Genomic DNA, 11,923 nt, shown 5'->3' with positions numbered 1-11,923 from the left:
GAATTGAATCCAAGTATCACTTCTTTACTCCCCCCCCCTTTCCCACCAACAACTCTCCTCAATAATAAATAAGCTCTTTTGCCAAGGAATATAATTACTAATATTACTTCACCCCCCCCCCCCATGCACACACACACTTTCTCTTGTTCTATTTTGAAGTTTTTATAACAATGTTATTTTATTAATGGCAAAAGAAAAAAAGACAATAAGAAACAATAAGTATTTTATTCTATAATAGATCTTATAAAAGTGCAACAAAATATACTATTTAAAAAAAACATGTAGATAAAACCCAAATGTTATAGTTCAAATAAATTCACTAAAACATAATGTAAATAAAAATCAACAACAATTTTGGTTTTACAAGAATAATAACAAGGAGCCCTTTATAAAATAAAATGTACACATATATTTTATTTTAAAACATTGATATTAAATTCACATGCTAACAAATCTAATTAACCAAAGCAATTAAATTCATATTGATTGCACGAAATAACTCATCATTTCTTCACAGATTTTTTTATTCAAAAAGAAATAAATGCCAGTACTTGGGTACAAAATAATAAAGAATAAATAAATATATATATATATATATATATATATATATATATATATATATATATATATATATATATATATATATATGTTTAAAAAATCAGAATACTTTGCTATTGATTGGCTTGTAGTTATTTACAAGAATATTGCACCATCACACTATACAAAGTCAAGTTTAACAATAAATCAAATGTATCTTTCAATATATCTTAGAACTATCAAAATTTTGATTTAAAAAAAAAAACAATTACAGTGGAACTTGTTAATTGTAAATCTGCTAGTCAACAGAATATTAAGTAATAAATGTAATGTGACCAACCGAGTTGTGCAGTATATATTTAAACAAGTTCCATTGAATGTAAATCACAAGATCAGTCTTTACAGATGAAACTCATAATTATTGCAAAGGCCCTTTTTTTTTAAACAATAAATTTGAAATGTAACTGTTATAAACTTTATACATTATGTGTGCGTGGCACATGTTAAGCTCTACACATGTAGTTGTCTTCTAATGGTATACTTTAATACATTTTGATTATATTTGGAACACACTAATCAAATGGTTGGCAGGTACAACATATTTAAAGTTCAACAACCAGTTCTAGCTAATGAAATGTTCAAGACTTACATTTATAATTGACTAGTGATCTTCTTATAATGGTTATTAATGACCAAGCCTTCAAATTGAATTATATGTTATTATAAAATCCTACAATAGTAGCAGAAGTCTAAAAAAGACTATGCTGGCTAGGCTATGTACAGTTCAAGAGTGTTTGAGTTGAACAGAGAGGATCCATGAAATATAGCAGACAAAAACAAAAACAGACATGAACAAAGGTAGCTCGGAAGCATGTCTTGCAGAGTAATGGGTTTTGGAAATGTCAACATTTCTACAAAAAATTTATCTTTTGCCGTTCTGTGTTTATGAATAAGAAAAAGAAAAAAGGTGAATAAGTTGTAAGTATATTATTCTGTCTACACATTTAAAATACCATAAAAAATAAACTATCACCAAAAACATCAACAAAAGGGATTCTGTGTAAAATGGGAATGGTTACAATAGTGTATCTTTTGAATTGCCTCCCTTAGTATGTCCAATCTTTACTTCAAGGGAAGTATTCAGACTAAAAATCCAATTAAAAACTTGTTTTGGGAAAGGGGGGGGGGGGGATGACTATGGGAGGCTTAAAAAAAAAGTACTTTTTTGGTTTTTCATTTTTTTTTTAATTGTACTTTTCATATTTTAAAAACATTTTAAAACATAATAACTTGTAAAATGTTTGTTGTCATGTTTCGGATGTTCCCTCAGAGTTGAAAATAATTTACCTCCTAGTCCAAACCTCCTGCAGAAGGACAGGGGATGGCAGGACAATTCCAATCGATAGTCCAGTGCGCAGACTGCGCGCCCAGGCAGCCACCCAGCATGTCAGGTATCAGCTTGATAAACTCACCAATTAATGACTGACTAGTTATGTGTAAACATGTCTGGGTTACCCACACTGCCATAAAATAGCAATAAAAAGTTTTTTAAGTGTTGTTTGATTTATAATCTAGATTGTGCTTAGGCTAAGTCACAGGGTATTTTGAAAGAATTTCAACTTGTCAAGCTTTTAAATATGATTTTCAGAATTTGTACTCTTTGTAAATATTCCAGTTCTTTCACTGCAATTTTCAAATTATTTATTTATGAACTTTTGGCAATATTGGACCTAAATTTTGCATTTTGGTATTGATGTAGTAAAACTTAGAAATGACACCTTCTAGAACCAACATGGAAGACTTGCCAATGATGTGATGTGATCGAAAACAAGTATGATAGATTGTGATTCTCTATGTTTGATGATGTTAACATACAAACTGTAGTTCCTAGACTTTTTTTTTAATTCACCTCTCTGGTTGAATTTCAAACTTACTGAAATTACCAATTTAAAAAAATGACAAAGAAAAACTCCTAGGAGACAAGGTGCCCACTTGATTTAAAAACATAATCACCATTAGTAATATTGACTCAAACTCAAGTAGGTGTGTGAGTGTGATGTTAAATGTATTGATAGTAACCAAATGTTACTAGAGCTACCCTACTTACTAGCATTGGTTCTACTCCTAGGTAGTAAAATGACTTTGCTCAGTCAAAACTTGATGGGACATGCAGAAGTCAAAGAGAGAGAGACTTTCTTTTTGGCCATTTTACTATGGTCTGTAAAAGTTACCATGTCAAACGGTCAATGGTAGCTCTACAAATGTGAGATATGCCCTATATTGTCTTTTGTATCTCAGATTTCGTCGCATCGAGGCAGCTTCATTAAAGGTGACAACAAGGAAATGAATCAAGGAAGCACTTCATAGAGGTTTTCCTCAGCTTTGTGATCAACATTGCTGTATGTGTGCTTGTCTTCCATAAGACACTCGGCACTGGCCCTTGAAGACACTGAGCGCATATCAATATACTGCCCTAGATCAGAATTGCTGGATGAGACAGTGTCCTGCTTTATAAGAGGGGTCCTCAAATCGAGCTCGGGATCACTGCCTCCGCAAGCACCCTGGGATTCCAAAAGATTAGTTTCTTGTACTTGGTGAAAAACATTTGACTTGACCAGATGATTATTTGGTTTGACAACCTGAAAAATAAAAAGAACAAATAAATCTTATCTTATGTAATACAGACGTTACTTCAAAAAAGAAGATGATTACGTCCTACGATCTAGATCTAATATACAAAGTAGAAAGTAAGGCGTATGTATGTATGTATGTCCCCGTATAGAAATCAAAACCGTTTGACCGATCTTAATCAAACTTGGCAGAAATGTTCCTTGGGTACCAACTTAGACCGTAGTGTATGTATTGTAGCCCTAAAACAAACTTAAGACCCTCAAAAAAAAAAAAGTTGACCGACTCTATTAAAGCTATAGTATTTATGGACCTAGGCTTTGTTTACAATGTTGACATGAGAAAAGATTGAAAGGATTTAGATCTAGATATAATTTTAAGAAATACACTTTGCGCAGATAGTTTTTTACTTTGACACATGAAAATACAAAAGAAGGTCCATTGATTTCATTATATAATAAAATTAACCTTCAAATTTGTGTTTCAAAACCATTTTTACATACATTAGTTCCTTATATCTGTGACTACAGATTTCCTGATGAACATTCTTTCAGTAGACAATACCGTAATGTTACACATCTTTCCATTCCTAGGTCTAAACTCTAATTAAACACTAAGATGATATAACTTCGCACAAATAGTTTTATACTTTAACACATGAACATACTAATTATAGTCCATTCATTTCATATTTTGATCACATTAACATTCAAATTTGGTTTTCTAAAGCATTTTTAATTCGTTTACAAAAGCTGCGAAGCCGTGTTGAGATAGGCCTATATTCATTCATGAATCGCGTACTAAAAATTATTTCGTTTAATTGTTTTCTTTATAATCCCATTCATTTAACAAATCGGGTAAACACGTTTTAATTGTACTATTACATCTATCGCTCTTTTCGTTTTTAATAGATATGTATGTATCAAGTTCGGGTAAACCCATTTTCGCAAAACTAATTTTATTTTCGTAGCGAAAGAGAAAAAACTTGAAAGGATCATTAGCTAAGTTTAACATACATCTAAATTCAATCCACTAGATTAGTAAACACAAACTTAGACCAGCAGGCCGCGGGTAATGTCAGGCTAGTATCCAATAAATTTAAAACATTAAAAAAGTGGAAATAACAGGATTTAGGTTCAAATTTTGTTTTATTCATTGACTTGGGTATATTCAAGGCTTCCAGAATAATCTAAGAATTTGTGAAACTTTGCATATCAGAAAGAAAAAGATTAGGCTAATGAAAATTAATAACAACTATAGCAAGTTGTTACATCATTAGGGCTGCCCTAACAATTGACGGGCCCTATGCAAAATGGATTGCGTGGGGCCCAGTTTGGGTTGGGATAAGCATAATGTGAAAATTAAGATTTTGTATTAGAAAACACATTCATCTTTGCAATACATTTTTATGAAATGAAAGATGATAATGCCATTTTTTTTTTCGAGGCAGCAGAAACCCTGTTATAATGTCATAATGGTTTAATTTAATAATTTACAGCTAGAATTAGCGTGGGGCCTATGAAAGTGCATAGTCCGGCTCTGTACATCATTATTACATAACAGAGGTGTAAACAACTTCTGAAGAAGTTGAACCATTAAGAGAATATTGTAAACATATTGTGTAATTTATTTTTAAAACATGTTCTCAAAATGTCAACAGAATTTGAAGATCATTGTAGACCTCTTTGCTTTCTTAGTTTCTACTAATACAATAATTACCTTCTTCTTTTTTTTTTAGAAATGTCTGTAATTTATAAGATAAAGTGTAATTTTTATTCTATCAAAAACTAAAAAAAATTCATTAAATCATACTTTAACAAAAAACACTTTTCTATGTTTATAAACTCGAGGACAATAATCCTGTTTTTATTTAATACTATAAAAGAAGATGAATCTATTTCAAAACATCCTGGCAGTATCTGTAACAAGATAATTTACTCAAGTATTTGAACAATTACTACTATGAGCTTACATGTTATGAAATGGAGCTTTTTTAACAAAAATATCACTAAAAGTCAAACTGCTAATTGTGCCATATCACTTAGTTCATTTTTTAATCTCTATTCAAACAAAAAAAAAAGACATTTAAGAGTTTTTCTGATTAAGTAGTTTACAGTTGGTTTTATTTTTTTTTATTATATATCTAATTTCATTTTCTAAAGATGCTTTCTTAACTTTTGTAATTCCCTGAGACTCAGAATTCCACGAAACAGAAAATGAAAAGTTCTATAGTGTTTGTGACCAACAAATAGCCATACTGTCATAAAATGTCATGCAACTGCACAATGGCCAACCAGATTTACTTTCTCCAACTAATTCCAGTTGCCTATAATGGGTGGAGTTTAATAAAATATCCATAATTAAGAACTCTAACATTGAATGTTTACTAACTCAAGACTCTCTACTACATATTTAGTTGTGAAATATAAGGTACATTGTAAATCATCAGTTACAACGTGTATTTGTATTTGAGTTTTTTGGCACATCTGCACAATTTATAGGTCAGTTACAACTTTGTTTCTTGTTTAGCATATGAGAAAATACCAATTAAAGTAATAAAAAAAAACAACATCAGACTTATTTCAAACAAATAAGCTAAGCATTATAAGCTCTAACAAGAGTAAAAATATAAACCTCTGTGTATGGTGGAGTCTCATGAAGTGGCATGACAGCAGGGGGCTGGCTCCTAGGGGGCTCTGGAGCTTGACTTGCATAGCTGGTCTCTACAGTTAGTGTAGAGCCGTGGTAGGTGCTGCTGTCTGTTGCAGCAGAAGTGTTGTTTGTGTAGTGCACGGAACCAGCTGCAGCTTTGAGTTTCAAACTTTTGAAACGGCAATACAGCATCAGAAAGACAAAGAGCATCAGGAAGAGCAGGAATGAGCATAAGCTGACAATCACAGTCAGAATTGTGGCTGCAAAGTACAACATGAAGCAATTCAATGATTTTTCTTTTTTTATTGGCAGGAGGAGGAAAAAAAAAGTACCCCCCCCCCAAAAAAAAAGAGATTTCTAAAAAGCAAATTAAGGCCAATTTAAAATAAAAGTTCTTTCACTAGTACCAGGGATAAAGTATTGTTTAAAAAAATTTTGACATGTCCACAAAATTATAAAAAAATAATTAGAGGGCCTATATATTGTTTTGTCTTTTTATGTGATTGTGTTTCTGGGTAATGTTTCTACTGATAGAAACCTAATAATGATGGTTAAGTTGAGAGAAGAAAACACAGTAATCAAATACAATGACAAGGTGGCAACTAGTTTGCACAGCATTCCAATAGTGACAATGTACATAGTACTTTTAGTACTAAACATTTCTAACAGACTATCATTGATAAAGTAGGATGTCACTAAGTACTCACAATAGCCATTGTCATTCACATACTGCTGGGCTTCAGATGAAATTTTGATATTGCTCTCTTCTGGTTTGATAAGTGCTATGAAAACAGAAAGCAAAATGCCAAATAAAACTATACACTAATGACATACGAATAACATTTTATATTTTATTGACTTGCCCTACGTGACAGGATCTCTCTTAGCATAACAATTTGAAAGGGTACTACTTAAATATTTTGCTGACATTTTTCAATTATTTTTTTATATTCCTTGAGCCATAAAAATAAGTCAAAAAGACCATACCGATATATCCATTTGCTTAGAATAAAATGTTTTGCTTTTTCTTTTTAAATTAAGTTTTTATCTGAATAATTTTTAATTTAAATGATCTTTGCTTTTATCAGAGTTAATACACCAAAGTTTTCAAACATGATGTATTGCAAGCATTGAATACAAAAAAAAAAGAAGAAACTCAATTTACTAAAAAGCACATTAAAAAAATACTTACGAAATTGACAAATATAATTATAGTGGAACTTGAGTGATCCACAAACATTATCTGACCACTTCCAGCCTTCCTTTTGTCGCATCAAAACGCAATCCTCTACAGACATAACACCAAGCCACCTTGATGGCTCACCAGGTGCCCAGTTGGTGTAGTTTAATTCTCTTCCTGGTGAGAAAAACAAAAAAAGAATGAACATTTCACTATGTCTACATCCAAATGTAAAAAAGCATGTCAACTATTCAACACATGTTAAATATTTCAAAGTATTTATTTGATAATTTTTTTAAGCTTCTGATATTTCTTTTGAGATAAAGATTATGTAATTACATCCTAGCCCAAACAGACATCAGGGAATAGCAGCAGATCCTGTTACCATTTTGACTATAATCTAAAGCGCATACCACATGATCAGGCAGCTATCAAATTTAACTTCTTTTTTTTTTCTCTTTTATGGAAATAGCACCTCAAAATGATATGATCGATACAAGAAAGCTTTATTTAAAAAATTTAACAATATACCAAAAATACTTAATAATACATTTAGAAATATCAGTTTCTTTTTTGTAAATCTTATATAAAAATCTATATATCAATTCAAAATTTTGTGATGTTTGATAGAAAAGCAAAGTCTAAATTACAACTTGATGTAAAATGGTACCAAAGATAACACACTATTTAGTTAGAAATATGATTTTTTTTAGTCTAACCATTCGTCCATTTCCATCTCTTGAGCCTGTTCTGGGCACCTAGCCAAACTCCATTTCTTTGCCAGCCCAGTTCTTGTGAATTGAGCTTCTGCTTGATAAAGTTCATGGTGTCTTCATTTTCAATTGAAAGCATTTCTCCGCCCAGGTTCCAGCACTTCTCCCTGGCCTGTTTCCAGTACACCTCATTGTCCACAAAGAGATAGCAGATGTGTCTGTGTATGAAGCTTTTACTCTTGGCAACACTTGCTAAATGTTGTGGACAGGAGCCAGTGGCATTCACAGCTACAAAGATACAAGAAATTATCATTACTTCTGCTACTATCATTAGAAGGAGACTTCAAATGGAAGACATGACAGGGAATGGCAGTGGGCAGGATTCGAACTCAGGTCCATCTTGATGACAGCCTAGAGCACATACCATTATGATGTCTATACAACTTTATTAAGTTATTACAAAACAACTATAACAATATTCTAGATCCAGATTTAAATTCTATAGATTCAAAAAGTTTTTGTTTTTTTTAATAATATATATATCTAGATAATATATAAAGTATAATAAACTATATATATATATATTTTTTTTTTTCTATCTCATATATCTAGCTAGGGTCTACTGATCTCTAGTTCTATTCTAGCTATAGTGTAGACCGCTAGATTGAGTAGATATCATGATCTAGATTAGCTCTAGACTCTTGTCACATTACTAGCAGATCTATAAATATAAGTAGATCTATAAATTATATTCTTATTAGAGAGTACTCTAAATATAGTAGACCTAAGTATTCATAATGATTGTGAACAATGATGATGACCAGTTACCAGATCATAATGTCATGATGAATACATAATCATAATGATTAAACACTGAACCATAAACCATAATTAACAAACTAATGTAGCTATAGACCATAATCCAAATAAATACAAAAACACAACAGTATTATACTATAGAGTAGATCTATAGATTCTAGATCTATATAGACAAGATCTAGAATCTGGCACTTAGTGACAGTGGCCTTACTTTCTGCTTTATATTTATATATTTAAATAGCTACTTTACTTCTTAAGACACTTAAACTTAAGTGTCTTAGTCTTAAACTTAAGTGACACAAGTCTCTTACATTTTAGTGACATTTATTCTACTTCTAGATCTACGATATAGATCATCATCATAGAGTAGATCTATCTAGAGTAGATCTACTACATCTAGACTCTAGTCTAAATCTTAATCTAGAACTAGTTTAGATCTTAAGACTAAAATCACTAAATTGACTAAATCTAGATTATAGATATCTATAACACTATAAGTATAACTGTATAAGTATTATGTATAACTAGATCTAGAGTCGAGATATATAACTTTAATAACTATATATCTATTGTTACGTATTTCTGAATCTTCTGGCTAAATGTATTAGTAGGCACACAAATAAAAACACTGCAAAGAACCTGACGACTCAACTTTCAGTTTCATATAACTTTAATGACTATTAATTCTAACAATTCGTCACTGTAACATGTAGCGTAGAAGACTGTACAATATGTCAGTTTACAGTTAGCTATACTTCGTTGCAATTCATCTCTTCACTTCGTTGCAATTCATCTCTTCTCAACTTGCATCGAGCCGTATTCCACAGAACAGATCAACGACACACTTCCCGGTGTCGCTCCAGGTCTCCCAAAGCTGAACCAAGTCGTACTCAAGTCTATCGAATCAGAGCCGCACAAGTCTTACATCGACCGTATTGACTGTAACAGCTCAAGTCCACTGTAGTTTGCGGTATAGACTTTAACGACAGGAGTCCACTCCAGTTAACTCTACCCTAGTTAACTTGCATCGAGTCGTACACATTTCTCTTCCATTAGAGCCGAACACGTCTTACATCGTCTGTATCGACTGTAACGGCTCACTCACGACTGACTTTCACATTAACTCTCTGGCTTATATAGAGTCCCTAATCGCTTGTCCAAAGTTGCACAAACACGGCTAGTATCTTCTGGAATAACACGTGAGGAAACGTCACATCCTGTCTTTGTTTATACATGTAGATTCCAGAAAACATTGGCTGCAGTGTCATCTTGCTGGGGTCACAAGTTGTGACCTCTATCTGTCACTGGACATTGCTAGTACCTTCTGGAATAACACGTAAGGACACGTCACATCCTGTCTTTGTTTATACATGTACATTCCAGAGGACACCCGCTGCTGTGTTATCTCGCCGGGGGTCACACGTTAACCTCTTCGTGTCACTGGTCATTTTTAACACTATAAATATAATAATTTATTTATAATAATGTCTATAAAATACTATTTTAATACTATTAACTATAAATAATTACTAAATTATTATAATTCATGATTAATTCTTACTTCTTATTAATCTTATAAGTTATTCTTAGTAAGTTATTTAAAGTTAGTTACTCTAGTCGTCTAAGTCTAGTGACAGTCTGTCTCTACCACAGACACTACGCTGACTTAGTTAGTTAAGTTAGTGACTACGACTACGGTACATGTACTCTGACTCTACCTTCTCGTAACAACAGATATGTAAGTAAAATGGAAATATAAAAAGTCCACTTCATATCTCAAGAATAATCCAGTTTTAGATCTCTAGGTGTTCGTCGACAATGCCTTTAAAAAAAAAAATATCTATGATTCTAGATCTAGGTCTAGATTCTAATACTCAGAATACTGAGATCAGTTAAACTACGAACATTCAATATTCAATAGTCTCTAGATCTATAATCTTCTATGGTTCAGTCTTGTCCCATACGAAGTCTAAAATATATGGGAGTGGTTCCCCTTGGCATTTTTCCCGTAATCTAATTTCATAAAAATAAACTAGTGGTTCGCTATTTTTAGTACATTGTCCTACTTTCCATTTCTAAAAGGTAAAACAATTATCAAAAACAGTATGTGACAATTAATATATAGCCTAGTTATCACTTTAACCACATACAAAAACACAAAATGTTTTTAGTTATCATAACATAATTCTAAAAATAATCTAAATCATCACTAAAAATCCCGGGAAACCTTTGTTAGATAATGTTAATCCCCCTTTTTTGAGACTTCATTCTCTTCACCCAGGGTGAGCACGGTGCCAAATCGTGAGTCACCATACGGTAGCATATAGTTGCGCAATACAACTTCTGAGACTCACTGGAAGCATTGTATGTGAAACAGATTGTGTAGTCTAGGTGTATGTGTGTAGATATATGAGTATGCGTGTGAATGAATAGAGTGCTTCACTCTTCTAGTTCCGTCTTATGCACGTGTGAGATAAGAAAGGGAGGGAATGTCTCGGAATGTATAAACACCCGAGTTTATTTTTTATTTATTTTTGCTAACCACTGCCAAATTACAGACTTCGAAGTCAGAAGGCCATGATGAAGTTGTGGTTCAAATGACCTACATTTCTCTTTAGTTTGAATGTGGTCATTACCAGGCTCGTTGTATAAGGATGTTAGGTTAGGAAAAGGGACAGAGTGGGTGACTAAATCGTCCCTGTCATTAACTTAAAATCCGCCCATCAAACTGAGTGCATCTATTGGTCATTGTCCTCAGGGGCGGACTGGGTGTCAAATCGGCCCCGGCATTTCTCTACCACGCGGCCCACAAATCGTATATCACATGATTAACATCCAATCATGCCTGTCCTCAAAATCGTTATGTTAGCTTTGATAATTTATCGATAACTGTACGCATGCATACAGTGAACTTTGTCTTAATAAGAAAAATAGGCAATATGTTGCTTTTCATCGCTACGTGTGTAGGCCCTAAAAGGATGAAGCATTACACTGGTAGCACTCTCTACGGGTGTAGGCCCGGGGTCGGCAACCTGCGGCTCGCGAGCCACATGCGGCTCTTTGGGTGTGAAGCTGCGGCTCTTTAGTTCCAAACGCAAATATTATTTATTTTATCGAAACATTTTTTCAAATAGTTCTGAATATTTTAACGAGAATTAGCCACCGATTCTATTTCTCAGCAACTTGTACTCTTTTTTCACCCCACCCCTCCCCTATGACATGCTTCGTCACTGTTGTCAGTCGTTGGAAGCTCTCGGCCGTCGTCGGATGTTTCTATGTAGGTTTTAAATCGCTTTCGACGCAAGACGAATTAACATCTTCACCACGTGCTTTGGCTGTTACGAATAGTTTGTTGTTTCAAGTCAATGAGTTAGAAGCGATTATCTTCTCCAGG

The 11,923-nt window shown here is 32.9% G+C and overlaps 1 protein-coding gene across 2 annotated transcripts; it reads right to left on the bottom strand.

Moving 5' to 3' along the window:
• Positions 1-206: 206 nt before the first annotated feature.
• Positions 207-10,514, bottom strand: LOC106078609 (uncharacterized). Of its 2 annotated transcripts, none has more exons than XM_056019277.1 (6): positions 10,248-10,514; positions 7,717-7,998; positions 7,010-7,174; positions 6,525-6,599; positions 5,800-6,077; positions 207-3,176 (listed from the first exon to the last, which is right to left on the bottom strand). In XM_056019277.1, the coding sequence occupies exons 1-6, from the start codon at positions 10,300-10,302 to the stop codon at positions 2,886-2,888; spliced, it is 1,146 nt and encodes a 381-aa protein (XP_055875252.1). In that variant the 5' UTR covers positions 10,303-10,514; the 3' UTR covers positions 207-2,885. The 2 variants fall into 2 exon arrangements, with proteins under 2 accessions (XP_055875252.1, XP_055875254.1); XM_056019279.1 differs by having other exon boundaries at positions 10,435-10,455.
• Between the last annotated feature and the right edge of the window lie 1,409 nt (positions 10,515-11,923).

The sequence above is a fragment of the Biomphalaria glabrata genome, chromosome 2 (genome assembly GCF_947242115.1).
Source record: "Biomphalaria glabrata chromosome 2, xgBioGlab47.1, whole genome shotgun sequence".
Lineage (NCBI taxonomy): Eukaryota > Metazoa > Mollusca > Gastropoda > Planorbidae > Biomphalaria > Biomphalaria glabrata.
This window is presented reverse-complemented; position numbering and strand designations above follow the sequence as displayed.